This window comes from Tetrao urogallus (genome assembly GCF_951394365.1).
Source record: "Tetrao urogallus genome assembly, chromosome: 20".
NCBI lineage: Eukaryota > Metazoa > Chordata > Aves > Galliformes > Phasianidae > Tetrao > Tetrao urogallus.
In genome coordinates, this window is record NC_136833.1 from 3,270,899 (window position 1) to 3,294,290 (window position 23,392).

Sequence of the window (23,392 nt, forward strand, 5' to 3'; positions counted from 1 at the left end):
CCCCAGCATCGCAATTCTACAAGTGGCTTCCAAACCAGACTACTTCTCTCCTTAAAATACTGCATTTGCTGCCTCGCTGGTCCTTTCACCTCTCCATAAAGAACAAATGTGCTGCCATTCATGAGACGCTACTCAGCATCGTCTCCCATCCCTTGACGAAGCCACTCCTTTATATCAACTCTGAACCACAGGCTAGAAAAGCTCTTTTTTTTCCTACGGTCGTTCAGCTCTGCCTGCAACATCAGAAGGACAGGCAACAGAATTTCAGTATTTTTTCTTCCTTAAATACATGGAGGAAAAATGTCTGATGTCAATGTACCAAAATCATAGGAGTATTTTTAATCAGTGAGCTAGCACGAAAGCAAGCATTGTCAGCCCTTCCTGCAGCTTTCATCCTCAACTATTTTCCTGATGCGTTTCACATTTCTATGGCACACTGGACTCCCAAATACTGCACGTTCAGCAGACTCTCTGAATACACGGAGGGCATCACACCTCACACGTTACATACGTCTTCTGCACAAGAACAGAATCCTGCTGTTGGTCTATTGAGAGCTTTGTAATCCAGGTAGCTATCTTTTATTTGACTTTGACATATATAATTAGGTTTGCTTCTTGGCTCTTTCTGCACTCAAGCCATTGAGCCCTGATCTCTTGCCCATCAGCAAAATAAAACAAACCAAACAGCAGTAACAAAAACCCATTCTCATCTTCGTTCGTTTTCCTCCTAAGATTGTATTTCAAAGGAAATATGCCACAGACTCTTACCTGTCTGTAATAAGCCAGCCCCGCTGTCTTTGACTCCAAAGTGCTGCTGGATGTCTAACAACACACCTGCAAGGAAAACAGAAGAACCTTAGTACCTTCACAGCCCTTGAAAAGCATACATCTCAGGCACTTTGTAAAGCATCAGGAAAGCTACAAATTCCAGTCTTGTAGACATACAAATTGTAATGATTGCACATTGGCTTCTTTTCCGTACAGGCACACTCAGTAATTTGCTACTGTAATAGCAGAGGCATGCAGAGAGTTTGGGAATTAAATCCTCGTCTATTGGAAGCTGGTATTTGTTCTTCAAGGAGATCACAAATTTTTGGCTTGGTTTGTTTTGTTGTTGTTGTTTGTCTGGCTTTGTTATTATACAGAAATACAAGGAAATGTGATTCTGTACCTTAGGTGCTTCAAGTGGTTAAAAAAAAAAAAAACAAGACACATTAAATTGAATTTTTAAAAAGTTTCAATAAATCTCATTAAGGAGAGCCACGATGGGAGTTTTCATGTTTAACTATTTCTGGGTGGTCCTTGCTTCCAAAACAAATCAGTAAAATAAATTTAAAATAGCTTACCAAAGATGGGTAAGCAACCAGCTACTTAGCTCTAAAACAACTCCAAACAATGCTTTAATCTAGTCCATCTCCCTGCTTATTTTCAGAGATCTCTTCCATCCAAACTACTCTGCCATTCTGTGCTCCTAATCAATGACACACACATGTCCAGAGCTGCCTCCACCAACATATTCCCAGCTGGGCCAGAATGCCAAGCAGGCACATTAAATCTCCAAAAGTTAACAGGAGAAACAGCCTGAGATGTGGTAGAAACCATCGCCTCAGAAAGAAGAGTTCTTTTGGGTTTGCACCATAAACTAAAACAGCAAGTGCAAGGGGCTGTAATGATGTGTACAAAGTGAAGCAGAGGAGGTCTTTCTGTACATCGCAAAGAAATTATCTGATCAGTGACGGTAACAGTTCTGCAGTACTTTCCTCCACAGGAGATCATAATGTATTTTACAAGCTTGAACTGCTATAGTCGTAAATGAAATAAATTTAGGACACTGAAGAGCAGTCACCTTGGCTCACTCCTTCAATTTCATTTTGATGGTGGAGAAGGAAGTGTGTTCTGAGGATAGTCAATGCAATAAGAACTCAGCACCACAATTAAAAGGCCTGCATGAACCTGGAAGATCCCCAATGATTAAGAGAGATCTGCATGTCTAATTGGTGTGAATTTCCTACTCCAAGCCTATTTTATTTTCTCTTTGGACTCCAAGTGTTTTGATATGGGATTTAGGGCATTAAATTAGAGGCAGCAGCTAGCAGATGATGCAACATATCTATGGAGTGATAGGAGTTTCTCTGCGCTGTGGGAATTCTGCTCTGCACATGGGGAAACACTCCTCCCTTCAATTTGCACTGCTCTGTTTTCACCTCTGCATGGTAATGACTCACCCCAAACTTTAATAAGATTCAGGGATACAATTAAGCAGTGACAGACCAAGGGAGAATACAATAAAGAGATAGAGCTTTTGATTTTCCCTTCTGCCTCTAGATGACGAGAAGGCAGACAGCTGGACCCAGATCCAGGCTCCGGACAGCAATCATGCTGCAGACAGATGTGCTCCTGAGTGTCTCCCAACTCCTGATGCAATCCAAGAAAGGGAAGCCATGTGTGGCTGACAAGGCCCCCTTTGGATGGAAGTTCATACATACACGTCTGGAGGATCTGGAAACAGCCATAAGCAGCTCCTATCTAGGCACCACTCTCCTTGAGGCTGCCTCCCAGCAAGGCTGACAGCCATTCGAGTGGCTGCATGATTACATGGCACGTTAGTGCTATCACCTATTATTTCTTAGAGCAAATTCGGTGTTCCAAGGCCTGAATAAAGATATAAGAAACACAGTGCCAACTTTCCAAAGCACCCTACCAGCCGAACCAGACACTGTAAATGCTGATGCAGAGCTTGGAACTCTGTGAGTTGAAATACAGACAGCAGTTAACGTGGTATGCTGATCAAGATGGGCACAGAGACAGGATTTGCTGAGAAACCCACGCACAGGGATGATTACGACTGTTCGCAGGTTTAATTCCTTTAGCCCTATCTAGGTTATTCTACTGGTCCTGCTCTGGTGTTTAAGTACTTGTCAAAGACAGCAGGGCAGTTATCAGATTCTTGTGGGTAGTGGGCATAAAAAGGACTTTAAGAGCAATTTGGGTGTGGAGGGTTAGATAGGGAGAGAATGTCAATGAAATGCCAAAGAAGGTGGCTGACCTCGTCCACATTCAGTGCCAGAGGGCTTCCAGGAGGGGAAGAGTTTTCCTGGAAGTGCTCAGGTCAGGCTTCAGACAAGGGTGGGTGGTGCTGACCATGCACAAGGCAGCCTGCTTGCCAGGATAGACTTTGTCTGCTGACCAGAGCTACAGGAAAACAGAAGCTGCAAGAAGGACATCTGATGCAGGGTAAAAAGCTGCTCTGAACAGGAATTTCTTGTGTTAACCATCATTTACAGAACCACTCCATAGCAGAGCCAGTGTAAAGAAAGCCCTGGTTACCCTTTATATTTAAATGAATCTAGGCTCTTCACATAACCAGTGCTACATTTTTACATGAATAAAGCATTGCAATGGTACAAAAGAGTGCTCATGAGCTAAACCACAATGAAATTACAATTTCAAAGCAGAAAGACAGTATAGCTTCCCTTGGGAGAGCCCCATTTTCCACTCACCAAAACAAAGCATCACACCTCTATTTCAAACTACTTCTAAGGCAGGTGCAAAACAGTTCGGCTGTGTAAGGAATGAGAAGCTACAGAAACAAAGCTACAGGGCGTCAGTTGCATCAGTAACACAGATGCAGTTCTTTAAATGCTGCTTCTGTGCTGTGACACCACACTGGGCAATAAGGCTATTTACTCAAAAAGCACAAGGGTTTTTAAAGGTGTCTTTTAATGGGAGAAAGATGTATGCTGGCTCCTTCTGAGCACACAACTTTCCACGTGAGGCAGCTGGGCACTGATAACATTACATGTGGCCCCAGCACCTTCTCCCTGCTACTCCCAAAGTTGTGTTTCCAAGGAAGCTCCCTGACCTCTCAACCATTAGACACAAGCAACCTGGTTACCACCAGGCTCTCCTTCATGCCTGCAGCCATGTGCAACCTGCTTCAAATAACGCATTCTGCAGACGTAGGAGTGGTGCACACACCTGTCTGTTCAGAAACATGTGAAAAGATTAGGTGGGGAGAGGTTTATTCTGAGGTCTCTGTGATTATATCTACACTGCAACCCTAAGGTGTGACTGCAGTTCACACAGATCAAATGAGCTGGCTTCAGCTCAGCCACCCACTAGCTGCTAAACACAAGCTTCACAGTTTGGACCCTATTTAAATACTCAGCTGCAGAAAACCATGGTGGCAGCCCTGCTGACATTTGTACCTCAAGATAAATTCCCACTGCTATCAGAATGGGCAAGTTGAAAACAGAAGCGTGGTACCATCTTCTTTGGATTGTCATGAAACCATTCCCAGTCTTGCATGCAAAAAGAAGCAGGCCTGCTCTTTAGGTGTTGCTAAATGATGGGTGATGTCCTGCTTGAAAACACTGGCAGGAGCTTCCTTAGGACACATGCACTGACTTACCTTCCGTACAAGTGATCTCCACTGTTGCATGTCATGACAGTGTGCATTGATGAAACAAGCCCTATTTAGTTTTGAAACTGCATTGCAGAATCAGAGGGGGGAAAAAAAAAACAACAACAAACAAAATAAACCCAGCAACCTGACAAATCAAAACAAGGGTTTCCCAAGATCTGCTCACACTGGCATGCAAGAAATTCCTGACCTAGAAAGCACTGAAAAGAAACTGCCAGCACCCACAGCAGCTTGTTTAGAATGGGGTTTCCCTGAGTAATAGAGAAGCACTGAAGAGACAAACCCAGCACAGCAGCTAAAGCCAAAGCTCTGAATGAGCCAGACCGTCCAGGCCCAGCACTGCAGGCACTTGCAGGCCATGAAACAGCTGCTCAAATATCTGCCAACAAAACCCCAGAGCGAAGCAGTGTGAGAGTTCAAAGCCTTCATAGACGCTGATAGTGTCAGAGGTGGGAGAGGCTGCCCACTGCCTGTGTGCACCAGAGGTAACTGGGTGAACGCTCAGCTCACTGGGCTGCATCTGCACTCAGAACCATCAGGACCTACACCTGTGGCACTGACACACAGGAGGACTTGCTGTTTTCCCCAGCAGCATTTTCAGTGGCCTTTCCCAATAGGACAGGTGCTGTGTTCTCTGCTAAATGCACTATTACTTGGGAAATGAAACAAATTTCTGTCTGCTTTGTTGGGCCATTCCTATTCTATTCCTATAGAAAAACAATATTATCCAGTCTTGTACCACCTGTCACACCCACTTTTCCATTTGATGGTTTTATCATTATTATAATATCAATGCAGAAGTATCTGAACTATTCATTAACTCCCAAGAACTACTAGCTTATCTACATGGTATGCAACACGTAATTATGTATTGGGGAAAAAAGTACAGAATGCAATTAGCTAAGGGCTTGAAGAAGATATTAAAAGACCACAAAAAGACTTCTTCCACTCTCTCAAGCAGAAAGGAGGCAGTACTAAGTTATGGTTCCTTTAGCATAGCTAGAGCTGCACTGCAGTGTTGTATGCAAAGTCTTAGCACAAAATTGCCTGCAAGAGTGGGAGGGGATGAAAAAGTTCATCAGGTGTAGAATGGATTAGCAGAAAGCATCATTAACACAGGGTCAGGGCATGCAGGGAAAGCAGCCCCGGACAGCCAGTCCTGCTCAGATTAAAAAATAATACATATCAAAACAAAACAAATAGGAATTTGAATGCAACCATAGCTGCCAAATGCTGGGTGCCTCAGTGGCAAGAACACACCCAAATCAAATCCCTCATCTCTTTAATTACAGTGCAGCCTGTTCCCAGGACTGTGGCTGGGAAGGAAGCCCTCATCAAATGGAGAGCATGGAATACTCAGCCAATACCAGCCCAAGAGCTTAAATAAATTCCAAAACCTGGAAGAATTTTTGCTTGTGATCCAATACAACAACAGCTCTCACCACTCAGCTCACTGTGTCGCTTTGTTCTCCTTTCCTCCCTGCTGCAGAGCTTCCACAGAGATCCTCAATTTCTCCCTGGCCTCATCTCACCTTGAGACTGCTGCCTTCACCCGTCTATTCAGCCTTGCAATTCCCACAAGCCAAGGAAAGACAGTGCTTAGAGAAAAATGCCATGATTTGGCTAAAAGGAGTTGGCACCTACACCTGGACTTAAAAACAAACTTGTTTGTTGAGACTTAGATTCCTGTATGTGGAATGGTCAAAGTCAGCAGCTGTAACTTCAAATAATAAACACAAACATAACTAGCAGCTAAGGTTTTCTGTCATTTCAGATGTCTACTATAAACATTAACAGTTTCTGATGAGTGTGGCCAGATCATTCTCCCATACCAAGTCTCTTTACCTCAGGCCTCAGTTCAAGTTTCTTCTAGTATTTTTAATGCATACAAACTAAGTGAGGCACATGCTGCACAGCAATACCTCTAGTCCCACACTGGAGGAAAAATATCTTTACTGCCAGTGCCTGTGCCATTTTAAATTCCAGATGAAACAGCAGAGCCTCAAAAAACAAAGACACAGTTCAGAAAATCCAGAAACTCCCTGCATTCAATCTCTCCATACGCATGCTATGGCAGTAAGGGGTGGACCTGCCACCAAAAGTGCCAGTTACCTTTTGACCTTCCATCCTTACCCACGTCTAACAAGCCTACCCAATTCTGCAAAGAAATATATCTGAGAAACTTGGTGTAGAAGCTAAGGAAAATAAATAAAAACACCACAGATAATGGTAGAGCAAATCAAGTACATCTGTATTGAGGCAGTGACTCACCACTCCCTTGTTTTCTTTATTGGAAAACTCGGTGTATCACTGAACCAGAGTGACAGTGAGTCAGGATCCTGGCATGAGCCACAAATGGCAAGAAGATGAAAATAGGCATCTGCAAAGTCCCTTTGAAGAGACTGTGAAGATTGTTTCTGGATGGATGTGACTGTATTTCACAGCCCTGTTCTCATGGTTTTCTGGCTAGACAAAAAAAAATTAGCAAAAGAAAGTCATTTACAAGTCCTTCTAGAGATACCATGCAATGATTAGGCTCTAGTTCTCACAACCAATTTAATGCCTTTATTCTTACATCTTCTTTCTTATATTCACAAAAAACACATTTGAAACTTATTCCCATAGCCTACTGAAAACCTGGTAATGCTCATCTAGCAAAAATATTGCTGTTTTGGAACCAGCCAAAGAACATGCAAATATTTTAATGGCACGAAACTGTGAATTAATGGTGTACACAACACGAGGCTAATTGCCCCGACCTCACTCTGTGTGAGCATTACCTCTGGCCAGCCAGCTTGCTGCCTGCCTTGCTCACCCAGACCAGGTAAACTTGCACCGTTATCTCATCCTGACACAGCTCCACTTGCTGCGTGACAACAGAAGGTCCAGCTCGAGCCCTCTGCTATCCCTTCTGTGCACAAGCAGCTAGATCTCTGTGCCTGTCAGTACATCACAGTTCATTATCATAAAACTCAAAATGTTAAATACACTTATTCCAAGAAAAAGTGTCATATTCAACGCTGTGAAGGCAAACAGAAGAAAGCCTCTGTGCTCTCTGAAGTCATTGGCTGTAGTGAGCAAGGATTTTTTTTTTACATATTTCTCCCCTCTTAAGGCCAGACACTTCTGTAACACAGAAGGCTGAGTGAGCAACAGGAGTAATTAGTGACTGATGCTTTACAGCAGATGACAGCTAATTTCTCCAGTTAGGAAGATTTCTATCAAATCTGTAGAAACATGCACTCAGATTGGACATATTTCCAAGTGACTGCATCTCATCTCTCATTTACGTTTTGCTTCTATTTAGCAATGCCTTAAAGCTATTTTGGAACATCATAAGCTGTCCAGGGCATATTGGTATATCTGCATACAGTTGCAAGGAGCTTTATATTCTTTTTACTACAGAGTGTCTTAGACAGTGCAGAGGAGATTCCAGATGCAGATATCTTGTACAAAGCAGCCTGCAGAACAGCAGTGAGGTGTTAAGGCCACCAGACACAACATCACACATTCCAAGGTTTTTGGAGCACAGAACCACCATGATTTCAAGGTGAACAAGACACACCTACTGCTATGGTTCTGGGCTGGTTAAGCCTTCTGACAACCAACTTCACATCAGCATAGGGAGGAGGGGGTACACAAGCACTTCTCCAGCACTCTTACCACCAAGGCACCGATTTTCAAAGTGCCTTTCTAATGTTAGTGAATGTCCACCACTCAAACCTCCCTACGTGACCTACATCTGGATAGGAACTTCAGATTTTAAGTGCAACAGCAGGAAAAGTTGGAATTTCCTATAGCATATCTTCCACAGATCAATCAGGGATGCCAACTGCTGCGGCAGTCCATTTCTAAAGCAAGAAATAGATGAAAACCTACTATTTCAAGTTACTTCCTATATCTTACTGGCTTAATTTGCAGATAAAAAAGCTTTTGACTACAGATACAAGCACCTATCCTATCTTTAGTAATCCTAGAATAGCCCTTAATGTAAAATATGTGCTTTAAGCTTACAGACACTGCCGCTGAATAGGCAGTTAGGCACCAATGCATACAGGACGCAGGATAAAGCTACTCCAAATCCACCTTCACAAGTTGCTCCCTTGTATCTGCCTGCTTTCCTTGTTCTCTCATGAGCAGCACAACCAGAACTTTCTAGGTCTCTTCACTCACCTGGTCTGCAGGGCAGCCTGACAAAAAAAATCACAGCTTCTCACACCTTTCTCCTTCCCTCTTCCCACTCTTCCCTTCACTCAAGGCACTCTCCCACCACCAGCACACTGATCCATGCAAGAAACACAGTGTGTGGTGCATTAATGCACAGCACCAAGAAATCCAAAGGTTTCAAGGAGCCCTTTTCATACTCTCAGATGACCTGAGGAAGATATTTATCCAGCAGATGAGACTCCAGGGTGTATTTCTATGCACTGTGACAGCAGTCTCCTGGAGTCGTCTTGTTTTCTTCCATGGCTACTTAAAGCTGTCCTCTGGTCAGGGGCAGTCCTCAGACACAGACATTTTGTGATCTGTATACGGAGAGAAAAGCCATCTGCCAACTTCTACATCTCCAACTGACAGAAAACATCCCTCCCTAAGCACAAAGCAACATCACACTCCTCCTCTGCACACACACACACACATTCACGCATGCATCTCCCACAGAAATGCATTAAGCATTTGTTATTTGACACTGGGCACTGCCCAAGCTATGCTAGGAAATGATCAAATATGGTGCATAACCATAAACAGGCTGCATTAGTTATTCCAAGCATCCAGCTAACAAGAGAAGTGGCTTTGCTCAGTTAATTAGTAAGGCATGTAGGTATTTCAAAGAAGATTTGTGTGGAGCACAAAATCTTGTTGAGAAACCTAGGATTTACCCACAGTGCTATAAAATAAAAAAGAAACCAGCTCTGGAGTTATCACAGAAGGTATTTGAATGCTGCAGACTACCTTCTTAAATATGAATTAGTATTTACTAGATTCTACTACAGCTGGTAACCAATACAGCAGTAAAATCTGAATGCAAAACCTTGTATCTGCATGAGTGTGCAGTTAAATGAGAGCAGGAGCTAAAACCTAGAACGAGCATGAGGCATCTCTATAATTAGAATGGGTCATTCTTGTAGCCACATGACAACGTTGACTCCAGGAAATCCTGTCCCAGAGTCCTTCATTCAGTGTGAGCTGCAGCAATTTCTGAAGCTAAAACCTGCAGCAATGGTTGGGGTTCTGCCTGGCTGCATTGCCATAGGACCTCCACCACGAGGGCTGTCTTAGCAGGGCAGCAATGCTTACACCCAGTGACACATCCATTTTGAAAACCCAGGCATAAGAGACACGTTCCCAATCCTGACACTACATCACTATTTAACCTTGGGTAAGTTATTTGATCCTATACAGTCTGAGTCCACATTAGTCAAATGAAGATAATAACAATAATCATGTGTGTCATAGATACAGCAGGGCTTGGTTATTAAGCACTTGTGAAGAGCCCCAGATGAAAGGGAAATTAGGAGAAGCAAGATTAATTATAAGATGCGCATCCCAAATAAAAAACAGGAACGTTTTTGTTGTTGCTGTTATTAGGAGTCTTTCTGATTTAGGATAGCTTTTATTTCAGTGTTGGTAAAGCACACCTATTTCAACCTGTTTCCATGTTCAAACTACATCTGCAGATTGTGGGTAGGTGATAAAGGCTGCTGGGCCTCTGATATTGCAGACACAAAGGTCTTTGATCAGCAGTCTGATTGCATAGTCACTGGCACCTGTGATACAGCAAAGCCAACAAGCCTACCTCCATTTTAACTGTTGCAATGCTAAAGGAGCCCAAATGTTATTTCCACACAAAAGGAAACATTTCCCATGGGTAAATACTGCGCTGCATCATATTTCCTGCCTCAAGAAAGATGAAGTCCAGTTCTTCCTGTAGAAGGCTAGGAAATAGTTGAATATTAGATGCTGCCAAAATTCAATATCAGACAGTGACAGGTACAGTTCTCACTAACTTCTCTGTGTGAATTTCCAAGCGATACCAAATCCCATGAACTACCCCTCAGGGCATTCAGTAATGAACTTCTTAAAAAATAGATGAGTACAGAAATCTGGAAAAAAATTAATAATTGTACACTCTCTCCAGTGTTAAATTAAAAAAAAAAATTGTTCCTTCACCTTGCAGAAAGTTTATGTTAAAAAAAAAAGATAGTATTAAATTAGTAGTGAATCTTTCATTTCTAGAATGTCCGATTTTTTTTTTAATGGCTGTCAGCGACCCATCTACACTTAAATTAATGATAGTCAGCAGAGCAGGGAATTTAAAAAGGGGTATTGCCTCCACTTGTTTCAGGAGACAGCGTAATACAGCCAGCTAGAAAAGGAGCTTGGGCTTCCCCCCTTCACTGCAAACAGTAAAAGGCTGAAATGTGTTAGGCTCACCAATGTGCATTGACTCCCTGACGACAGGTGTACCTCAGGGCAGCTCATCACAAGATGAAGTTTAACTCAACCACAGCTCGTAGCTCACAGCAGCCAGCCACACTTTCAAACCATCGTTTGGCCATGCCCCATGAGCCACTTCTTTGCAAGTTTATAGTAAAAAAAATTAGTTCCAAAAAACAGAATTATTTATTCTTGTTCCCCTACATTTTTGTGTCTTGAGGCAGCATTCTCCAAGTTTTTTCAGAGGATGTAGATGTCCAAAATCTTTCGCCCTTCTGGATTCTTACACATCTAATAAATGCTAAGACCACATCACAAGGACTCTTATTTCCCCGCTGCAGAATCCTCAGCATTGTGCCTTGGAGAAGTCCTCCTTCCTTCTTAAAATGGGGCTGAAATGGGCCAACTGATTAAAACACTAAGGGAAGAGAGAAGTGAAAAATAACCTGGAGAGTGACTCAGTTTAAAAGAAACTGCTTTTGTTGTGATTCATATCTCCATTTACTGGGATTGCTCAAGGTCTTTATTTTGGTCATTCAGGCAGCGTTTTGTTTCAGCTATTCTGAGATAGGAGTATCACTATGTGCATTATAAATCTGCAGCCAGCAATAGTGGCTTCTCTTCTCTATAAAGAAGCAAACCAGCAATGTTACTCCCCGGCCGCTACAAACACAGGACGTTGTGCATTAATCCCACGTCACTTAGAACTCTCACTTTCGTTAGCAAATGTCATCAATTTTCCATAAGCTCAGACACCCCACAATTTATATATATAAAATAAAATTAAACCTTGCAAACTTGTTGCAGCGATGCTTAATACCCCAAAGGTTTCTTGGGTGGCCAGCAAGACGTTATTTTTGCAATGGACGATCCATGGCTCTCATTCCTTATCTCTAGATGTTTTCACAGGTGAACTGAAAAACTGTCAAATCTCTGAAGATAATCAAGGCCAGACAGCCGTGCTACACACAAACAGCAATCACTGAAATAATGCAAGCAGTATTTATCTCTCCCTCCCTACCCACACCTTCCTTCTGCACGGTAATATCTAAGCTGCTGAAGAGATGGGGTCAGGAAGAAAATGCCCAGCCACAAAACTCATACAGAACGTAAAAGGCAGGGCTCCCTCTGAAGAAACAACCTGTTGGGGTCTGTGAGCGTGCTTTCTGCTTCAACAGTGAAGAAAAAGAAAAGATGCAGTTTAAAATTAAAAGGCATTTCAGTCCTCTATCTGAACAGTAAGCCACTCTCGTTGGCCCTGCACTTCAGTTTCTGGTATTGAAGGTATTTTTTTTAGGACATACGTCAAACACTCTGAACATTTATTCTTTATTTAGATGTTGAGCAGAAAATGAAGAGCAATAGGAGGACGAATTAAAAATCACAGTGCCTGTCTCTGAGGCAAAGCAACAAATAAGCTGAATGCCATCTGATTAATAAGGGTTATTCAGGAAAGCTGCAACGTGCCTGTGTGGTCACAGCAAAGTTAATTAGGATTCAGGAAGTAATGCAAACTCTGAGCACCAAGATCAGTGCTAGCAGATAAAATGATTCCCAGATAAAAGAAACTCCTTGTCAAGCATTCTGCTGTGGGGTATACATATTGCAGGTGCAGACTTAACGTCTTGCATAAGCATGCCTTGCCCAAAAGCTTTTATTCCTTTTGCTCACCATATTGGCTGGAATAATGCTTGCTTCCAAGCACCTACACAGTGCACAAAGTATTTGCTAAGAATCTGGGCACCCGAGCACCTGTGTACCACTGCTTATGGCAGTCCCACAGAAGTCTGCTCTGGACAGAAGCGTAGAACACACCGTAGTACAGATAGAGTGCACCTCAAATACATTTTAGTGCATCTGGACAGCAGGTGAGCCCACAAGGACCTGGGAAGATAGGTATGCCAGCTACCGTACATTGAAGAACTTCTGTTTTCAAAAAGAGGCAAATGCCAAGCTAGAAAGGTCGCTTTTATGTCATTCCAACAGCCAGACATGGATGCCACCCAAACACCTCTGTACAGGTCTGAACAGGCATCCAGGTGTTCCCAGGAGGCACGCACCTCACCAAGGGAGCTGCAGCACTCCTCACCAACCTCCACACTGCAATGGTTTCCAGATGGGGTCCCAGAAGTCGTTCACCCTGTAAGCTATTCCCCACAAGGTATTGGGGATAATGGGAATGAAAACAAGAGAGAATTAATCTTTTCATTAGTTTAGAAAGCTGCAATGCATGACTCATAGAAAGCTTGTATAAATAAATGGCATTGTTTAAACCTTATTTGTAATTATACTTTCAGCCAGAGACTTTCAAAGCTGCACTGGGAATATGGCACCCAATTGTCTGATTTATTGTTATTTTAAGCAGGTGCTGTAGGCCCAAATTCCCTTGGCAGATTATATCTCATCTTAAGTGTTTTTGCTAGTGGTAATTTTCACATGTTCATGTCAGCAGCAATGAGAGGAAGGAAATAAAGTAAAAAAGAATTCCATCTAAGTTATCCAATTTCTCTTTCTCTTCATGGCAAGTTAAAAGAGATTTGTGCACAACTGAAAAACTGTACCTTTGCTGTGCTCTGCCTGGTTTAGCAGTGAAGGAAAAAGCGGGAGCGAGAAAGGACCAAATTCAAGTGGTTTGGGAAAAGAAACAAGCCAGTGGTCTTTCTTTAGCAGCCAGGCATTTCTTAGCACTATGAAAAGCTGCTTCTTGTGCTACTCCTGCACACTTTTTTAGCCACCTGCTCATTACAACGATCGTAATTAATAAGGAACAAGAACAAGTGGATCACCTTGAAAGTCTTGTTCATACCTCATCAGCTTACTGCAGTGCTCAACCACAGACCTAAATTGTGAAAGGATCAAAAATACACAGAAAACTAGAAGTTACTGAGGGTGAAAGCATAATGCATCTGGAACACCAATCTGCCAAGGAAATAAGACTTCCTGACACCGAACTTGAAATATCCCAGGCATACTTAAAAGACACCTGGTGATGCTCAAGGAAACTGATGCAATTGTGAGGGACTGCCATAGAGCTGGTTGTTCTTGAAAAGTCTGACTGAGAACAAAAACAGCTGGAGAAGTGCCTATCACGTATCTGCTGCTTTTGAATACCTCTCTATCCCAGATGTCATGCAATGCTCCTGCACTGAGGCACACAATGAATACAAGAAGAACCGGCAGCTTCCGAGTATGTATCATTGCTAATAACAGAAAGATCACAGACACAGGTCAGACAAAATACAACTACAGAGAACGACATCTGAAAGTGAATTAGAGACTGGGAGAATCTCTTGCAAGGACATTCAACAAACTGGGATTGTAGAGAAAATTGTTATTTCATCTTGCAGGTGGGGACAAACTTCTGGTCCTCCTCTTCTGATGTGCTAACAGCCTAGAGCAGGGCTGCAGAAGTCAGAGGCAACAGAAGAGGGCCAACAGGTGTTAGAAATGACAGGTATTTGTCACAATGCCAAAATGCTCCATCCCACTCCTACCTTCTTCCTTTTTGAGTAACTTCCCAGTTTTACATTTTTATCAAAGCCATTTATTGGAGATAGGGAAAAAGAATATTCACCTCAGGCAAGCCACACTAAGATGCTGCAAGAAGAAAAGCCAGCATAAAACAACTATAGACATAAGGATCCTGCTGTGTGCTTGAGGCATAACACATCTCCATTCAGCTAAATTGTGCAATAGAGAAGTGGAGAAAAACTGCAGAAATTGCTTCGAAGACAAACAAACAAAGAAGTGTTTTTGTTGAGCCATCATCAGGTTTGCTTGTCGGATCAGATGCCTTTTTCTGGTGTTCCACTCAAACAAAGAAAATGCTTGAAGAAAATTGCTGGTGTTGATATTTACACACTACACATACGCAGCTGCAGTGAGATTGCTGCTGAGGTAGAGCAACAGCATCAACAAAACAGTTCGAAACTAAGAATACTCATACAGCAAGAACACGTTTCATTTCTTAATTTCCTAATAAAACTTGCTGCTATATAATTTAATATGTAGCTTTATACCAAGCTTCAGGGAAACGAGCCAATTGAGGGTAAAGATTATGTCCTTGAAAGGAAGGCCAAAGGAAGAGGTTACTAAAGGTAGGTGGAGCCACAAGAAGCCTTCCTCTGCTTCAGCAATAAATGCAGACGCTTCAGCGAATGGCACAGAAGCTCTGCAGAAGGCAAACCTTTCGGAGTCACCAGCAGATGTTTGACTTGTTTGAACTTCCCATCTGACTGCAGCAGACTCTGCATTGCAGGATCAGTCCTAACTTGAAGAACTGCCATCTCCCAGCAGTCTGCTCACCCCAGTGATGTTTGCACTCTTCTTAAACCAGACGTTACTGCAGCTACTGAAGTCTGTAAGACTGAACTCTCCAAGATCTCATGCTTGTACAGGAAAAACAGATTCCTAACTGAATGCATTTCAAACACACTCAAAATATTCTTGGTAAATTTCATAAATAAACTTGAAAGGCCTACTTAATATTGTGGCCATAGTTGCAGCAATTATTGCCTGGAGGCTGTAAGCTTCTCATAGAGCCTCTCTCCATTTTTTTCATTTATTTCTAAAAATGAAATGATGATTTGATTAAACAAATGTTAACACAGACATAAGGCCACGTGTTAAGAGAGACACAAAAAAGGCAAATAAAAGCAGACATTGCTTCTGTCATTCTGACAGAAATTCTGACCAATAAAATACCCTTGTTTTTCATATAGCTGATGTGAAACAAGCCCTGTTCCTGTGAAGATAAAGCAAAGTCTGCCTTTTGCTTTGCTACCAAAATAATACTATGGCTATCAGTCCTGTTAAAGAAGTCATCTCGTTTTTCCCCTCTCACAAAAATTTAATTGCTTTATCTTTCTTATGAGTGCAGTGTCCCAGCCCCACGTTTATTCCCTGCCACCTACCCCTACCTGCTGCTCTCAACCACCTGCCAGAGCGTCCAACAGCACGGCTGTGGTCACTGTTAGAGGGGGGTAAAAGCATCTGACAGGGAAAGCAGCAGCAGCACACAGTTTTATTTTACTTTCTTCTCTCTGCAGACAACAGTTTGCCTTATAAGAAGAAAGTAACAATGCTACTGCTCAAAGAAAGTCTTCAGAAATAATCAAACACCTTTTATTCCAACAGAGGCAAGTAGAAATACTCACCTCCATCACTCCAGCAGGCTAAGAGACCAATTTCAGAGCCACCTAAAACATCTCCAAATTGCATCAATTTCCCCTCCAAGCCCTTAATTCTAATTGATAAGCTCTGAATTACACCATCAATTTCTGTCAAAGTACAGGTATTTAAATGCAACCCATCATCACACTTTTTTTAGTTAAAAGCTTTTCCCCTCCTTTGCCCATTTGCTATCTCACTCTTGCATACTCTCTTAGCATAATGCAATGAACCCTTCATGTTTTTAACACTAGAATCAGCTGCAAAGAAGAGGTGTAAAAAAAAAAAAAAAAAAAAAAAGAAAAAATCAGTTATGCAAGCCAACTCATTCACAAATCAACTGCACATTCATTTGCAGGAACACCGTGCTTGCCAAATGAGAGGCAGCTAGGGGAGCTTCAGTGTTTCCCTGGCAGCTTGAAATCAACCAGAGCAGGTAGACAAGAAGGTATCTCTGTTCCCCTGAGTAGCCATTTCTGAATCCACCTACTCCAGTTACTGTCCTCAGTTTCCAAAAAGGCAGAGCTCAATAATATCAATACTAAGATATTAATACTAATTAACTAACCTACAGAACCACTGCGAGTACAGATTATCATTTGTGAAGACTGTTGTACAGTTTTGTTTTGTTGACAGTCTTGTTTTACTGGGTGGCAAAGTAGAATTGGAGAGGCTGTGCCCAGTTGATTAAAATCATGCTGCAGGTCTGCAGCAGAGCAGCAGCCTGTGGCTTTTTTTGTGTTCCTGCTGAAGGCTCCGGGCTGAGCCTGGCTCCATGCCCTGTGTGCAGTCCTGCTTCCAGCACCACTCACAGGGCTGCAGCAGGGTTAAAGAGCACCATGACTTCTGCAATACAATCATTGTGTTTTTTGCACATTCAGTGCATCTTGCCTATCTGATGTCACATAAGCAGCAGTACTTCCTGGCAGTGCCTAAAATCTAGCCTGAGCTCTGTTCCTTCTTTGGTTTATCATATTTCTCATGCAGGAAAACAGGAGTCCAAACTGCTCTTTCTTCACACTGACACAAACAGCCTTCAGTCCAGCTATTTTCCTAACAAACTCTCTCCCCATTACTCAGCTTTGATGAAGATATTCTTATAATTTCCTTTTTAAAAATTTTTCAACCCAAAATAAACATTCCTCCTTCACAATCAAACATTTTTATGCATATCCACTGCTAACATCTCATAGCACGTTTGAAAAATAAATGGTTGCAGCCTATCAAGTAAAGAGCTTTGCTCAAATTACACACTTTTCTTTCATAAAATTGTAGAATGTGGTTTTGCTTGCTTGCTGTACCACAGACTGCACAGAAGTGCACTGCAGTACTGTTATGGCTAATGCACTGCAGAAGCATCCTGCAAACCACTTAAGCTCAGTCAGCTGCTACATATGAAACAATCTAGAACCATATTAATTAGTTCTGAAGCACAGCTAACGATGGTCAGCCTTAACCACTGAGGGCTGCCAACAGTAAGGAGCTGCCCAATACTTGTACGTAAGGACTTAAGTGAAAGGATTGGTGCTTAAAGGTCTGGCACATGATCCATGTCCTGTGCAGAGAATCAGTCTTCCCAACATCACAGAAGAGTCATCGTTACTCTTCTACACAGATATTCAATACTGAACATAAATTGAAATAATACATAATTGGTGTATAGCCAAAACCATTCCCCACACACTTCACATTTAAGCAGCTCCACAGCTACTTCGTTAAGCATCAAAACTCCAATTTGCATCTGGGCAGAAATATCAAGACAAAGTCAAAATACCTGGATGCATATCTTCAAGTATCCCCTTATTTCAAGAGAGATGTCACATCATGGGGCCTTGAAGACCTGGTTTGGTCGATGTCAATCACTTGTCACATCCTCTTACCCAAGACATCCGTATTAAGGCTATCAGTAACAACAGTAATGACAACATTTTACCAAGGGGCAGTTCAGAGGCTGATGTAAAAACTAACAACAAAACGTTAAGGTTTCGTTTCTCTGAGCTCTTAAAAAAAAAAAAAAAAAAAAAAAAAAAAAAAAAAAAAAAAAAAAAAAAAAGGAAACCAACTCAAATGATGAAACCTGAAGAAAGTGCAACTCAGATCCACCTTTCCTTTCATCTCAGCATTTCAAATTTTCAGCCATTACAGTAAATACTTTCACTTTACGACATAATTAGACATACAGTCTCAAATAAAGGATTGGGTGCTAGCTGAAACTCAACGCACGTTGCTAGTGCTTTCAAATCAGACAAAGACTCACAGCAAAACTAGCTGACAGGAATTAAAGAGTAGAGCATTTGGGAGATTCAGCACTTCTGAATTTTCCTGCAGAAGCATTTAACCTGCCATTCGGAAGTGTACTCGAATAGGATGGCTATTCTTCGGCATGTTCTTCTGCTGGGTGGCTACCTTGCTGTCTAAAAACAGACTTCTCCCTACAGGCAATAGGCAACTGCCTTCTTTAGACAGACAGGAGGCACCTCCGACACCACAGCACCCTGCTTTTCACTGCTGCCTTTTCAGGGCTTCCTACCACAGCACAAAGAGCTTCAGTCTTCCCCAGGAGGCAAAGTTCTCCACCTACATTAAACAGAAAAAAAAAAGCTATGCTGAGAAGTTTAAAATATTCAAAAATTCCAACACAGAGAGAGCTGCCAGTGGCCAACATTTCTAAGGGCAAAATTACAGCATTTGGGAATTACAGATCTGTAGAGAACCAGCAATTTGTGAGGAATTCAAGTCGCCAGAAAGCGACGAATTAGGGCCACAATGCTAACAAAATTAGATACAGTCTCCTTTTAACCTCATCTGATTTTAAGAGTCTCTTCTTTATTTTTAGTTAAAGAAAGAAAAAGATGTTCGTTGTTTGTCTTGTTAAAGTCTGCGAGATTAGGCTTTTTTAGGAAACAAGTTTCCCCATAATTTACTCTCATTACATTAGGTTACATGAAATTATGCTCATGCATGTGCAGAGAGGTTCATCCCAACAGTTCAAACACAGTGACAGCAAAGACAAAACTCAGCAGCAACAAGACAATTCCTGCAGTGTTTGCCTGTGTGCCAGCCTGAGGGAAGGATGTCAGCAGCAGGATTATTATTATTCTTTTAGTTATTTAAGTAGGTTTCCTCACTTTATTGGGTCTTTTCTCCAACTGTGGAAACTGAGTCAGAAGGCAACTCTTTCCCAATGACTTTCACTCATCTACGTGTCTGTAAACCCTGCTGTGTAAAACCAAAACAAAAGCCTTGCCAATCCTCCCATCCTCCACCCAGCAACAGCATCTTTAAAGCCATGCCTTCTCATTTGGTTAATTACTCTAACAGCCCACCTAAGCACTGCCTCTCTGCCCCTTTCTCCAAAGGAGAAACCAAAACCTGAAGGAAGGAGGAAATAGCTCATCTGCTGAACACAATGTTCGGAAACGTGAGGTGGACGTTCCTCACAGAAGCAAGATGAATGTTCCCACCACAGCATAAAGAAAAGCTTCATATTGCATGTATTTTCCATTGTCTGAGCTTGCTGATACATAAGCAGTTACACTTAACAATCACCAACAGGAGATATTTAGCAGCTTAAAGAGACTAATGCTTTTAACAGTGCAATTGGAGAAACAAGAATGCAGCCTGCACCCTGTTCAGTTCCACCAATACTCTCCATCTCTGACACAGAGGTTTTCCCTTCCACAGACACAAGTACTTCTGTAAGCCAGAGGGACGTGCAACATCCTCCACTAAATTGAAATAGCACATCAAAATTATGCAGTGGGGAGGCTGAAGCAGCAAACCAAGTGGCACAGTTTGCTGAGCAAGTCTCTCAGAAAGTTCTGCTGCACAAGGCTGAGTTAATGATTTTCATTGATAGAATACACACAAAATCCGTGTAGAGAATGAATTCTGGATGGAAACAAGTGAATACTTCAAAAAGAAAGGCATTAGAATAAGATGGCTACATGACATAAGGAAACACCTATAGGTACTGATGGAGGCAACAGTTTCAAGCTTCTGCACTGAAAAAGCATTTCCCCACTTGACTCTAAGGACTAAGGTAGAAATCCAAGGAAGGACTGCGCAGAGCAAGCAAACACAGCACGTCTCACAGCCTAGGGGCCGCTTCACACCTGCGTGCTGCTACCCCTCACTTCTGCTCAAAGCACAGCTGCTAAGGCAGGCTTTGTCTGGCAGGCAGGTCCTACATGGGCAGAGGCAGCATCCTGATGACCCAGCAGAAGCATGTTGCCCATGAGATCTGGATAGAGGCAGCAATGCAGCTTTACCAGCTTACAAGCCTGCAGTGTTATGCAAGTGACTGCTACCATCTCAAATCACACAGCATTCTTGCACAGTTATCACTTGACCCCGGTCGGTGGTGACTTGATCTGCTGCCTTCCTTTATGTATTTAACAGAAACCTCCTAACAGTGCCCTTCCTAGTGTTCCTAACCTGCTGAAAGCACTCTTCAAGCAGACCCTGTAAAAATACAATGCAGAATGTTTACATACAAAAATCAAGCTTTAGGAGAATGTCAAGTAAATAAGTGTCTTTACTTGAGCTAGAAGAAATACAAACACTTCTCAGTACAGACTGCTGGCACACAAAGTCAGATCATAGCCAGTAGTGGCAGGTGCAAATGATGAAATGTGTGCAAATTCTAAAGGGGCAGCTTTCTAACAGAGGAGGTCTTCTCTGCAGGAGCTAGTGCCACTGTTTAATGTGATTACACACAAGCAACGGCCTGGGGAGGGAAAGGAGGCAAGAAGTAAGAAGACTGAGACCCCTCTAAGCACCCATGCTGAATGAAAAGGGCTCACCTAGCTGCATGTTCAGCAGCAGGAGCTCTGAGCAGTGGTCTGCAGCAAAAGTACAGGGGGCTCATACAGCTGACATGGCACGATCGCTCAGCAGACAAAAGTTACTTGCTTCCCCCTCAGCAAACCACATGCCACAGAGCAATGTTAACTGGAAAGACTATCCCAAATTTAAAGGGAAACTAATGCTTTCAGAGAAACATCACACAGCAGGAGAGCCTGAAATCTGCACGTGAACACATCGGCACACACATGCTGACACGCTTTGCCCATAACACTTGCAGGTCCTACCCTCCCACAGCTTGCTACCAACTCTTTACTGAGAGTAACAGCATGGCTATTGAGAAGCTGCCACAGCACTTGTTTCCAACTGCAGCTGGCCAGTTCAGAGTTCCTAAAGAGCGCTCCTGCTCTGCTCTAGCTTTGAGGAGAGGGATCGCTTCTGTTTCTCCAGAAACCCGACTCAAAGGAACAAAACCATTCACCACCATCTGGGATCTGCTTCTCCATACAAAGTCCAGGCAGATCACTGAAAGATCACTAAAGAAGGACGTAAGTTGCTTTTGTCAAGATTGTCAAGGAATTTTTTTTTAAACCTACCTTAAGATTGCCATGTTATTACCTACTGGAGTCTAAATTACACTTTCAAAATTACACATATTAATATCTGAAGCATGCAATTATAAAAGAGCAGGCATATTTTAGAGCTACCACACTATATTTTTAAAATAGAAACTTCTGCATGATTATAATAGCTGTATTTTAGGTGCCTTTCCTTTACAATTCAACACTACCAAAGGAAATTGGAGTCAATGTGTTCAGCTGGAAGCTGCAAATAGTAATCTCTTATGTGATATCAACAGCATTGATCAAATGTGGAAAAAACGGTGCTGCTGATAAATTTTCTTCTTACCAGCTTCCTTCACTGCTTCAAAATTCACGCAGACACAAAGTATGCATTCATTTTAACCTACCATGAAAACTAAAGTGTTGAAAAATATTTCTTTTGTCAGCCAAAAATGTGACTAATGACATTCACGACCAGATTAGTGGTCAATCTACTAACTAGCAGCGTCCTCACAGTCACTGATCCTACCTGCTGTTTTTGGCAGTCTCCACACTGAGACCAGAGGCTGAACGTCCATCAGCATCCAGGCAGCTGAGCTCTCCCACAGCTCAGCTTCTTCCACACTCATCTCTCAATGCAGACAGCAGTTGTGTAAGGAATCTCTCCCACTCAAGACCAAAACGTCTTGCAGTTCAGTTGCACAAGTCTTTGGATTAATTAAACAAATACTGCCAGGTTATAGAGTCCGGTAATTACTAAATGCTGAGGAACATGTTCCATACCCATACATAAAATGTGAAGGGACAATATAATAAAGCCCAAATAAATACTTAAATCAAGAAGGTTAAATCCTGATTCTGACTCTATTAGACATTCAAATGGACAGAAACCTCTACCCAGCCACTAACACAACTTGTGTTCTCCTTCAACAAGCCTGGCACTAACAGTGGTGCTACTGCTCATTTATTCCCTATAGTAAAGCAGCTTTCATTGATGTAAGTGATGTAAATACACGTTTTCCACAGCTTTGATTATATACTTTTTAAAAACCATTATATATTTTCATATCTTTTCAATGTATCATGAATACAGAAGCATTACTATTTTAGTGTTGTGCCCAATTGAGAGAAAAGAGGTTCAACAAGAGCAATGAAACACAAAGCAAAAGTAGTTTACCTGCCTTTGTCAGCTATTGCTGCAATCCTTCTCAAGCCACACTCCCAAAGAAACTGATCATTTGAGAAGGTTTGTAACAACTTCAAATTCACCAACTGCACCATGATGCCAACTTCACCGCTGCCAAAATCGGGCCTTCATTTCACATGCATCTTCTTACACTTTTAAGGATAAATGTAATTTTCAACTCATCTTAGAAAAAAAAAAAAGTTCTTAAAAAACAGCCTTTCCTTAGGCATGACACAAAAGAACCAGATCCTATAGAGGGCAACAAGCAATGGCTCAACAAATGTATTTTCACTGGACATGAGCTCTGAGAAGCAGCTATGTGCACAGTACATCATTTGTTACTGCTGAGACTTACAGCTTTGTTTCATCAAGAAAGATGCCCCCATCACGAGCCAAAACTTATTTCAGCAAGTAATGAAAGGCCTGTTCAAATCCATGGGTGTTAGAGTGCGTCTAAAGCAGTGCACCAGCTTCCAAAACTGATGGAACCTAACTTAGTCAATAACTGCATGCGATGCCACTTACGCCAAGCTGGAATTTGCCAGCTCCCAAGAGGTGCAATTTATGACCAACTAAAAATACAGGTTTTCTGGAGAAAATGGCAAGTGACCCCAGAGTTTAACAGCTCTACTAAGACACTTGTAATGAAACAGACAAGAAAAGTACATTCTTGGGATAGCTAAAATCAACAGCTGGAACCTGGCTCCTTAGCATTCTCCATATTGTGTTATAGGACAACAATCACACAGAGATCAAGGCTTCCGCTTCCAAACACCCTCGCTTGGCTGCCACGTTTGGTAGTTCTAA

General features: G+C 42.2%; 1 protein-coding gene across 1 annotated transcript in view; it reads right to left on the reverse strand.

The window, feature by feature from the left end:
• Positions 1–23,392, reverse strand: part of LOC306954088 (sphingosine-1-phosphate transporter SPNS2-like) — a gene marked incomplete at both ends in the record, with an annotated part of 116,931 nt that overhangs the window by 84,330 nt on the left and 9,209 nt on the right. The window contains one exon of the mRNA XM_079545147.1: positions 769–834. Within this exon, the coding sequence (XP_079401273.1) occupies positions 769–834 (66 nt within the window). The remainder of the gene's footprint in view (positions 1–768; positions 835–23,392) is intronic.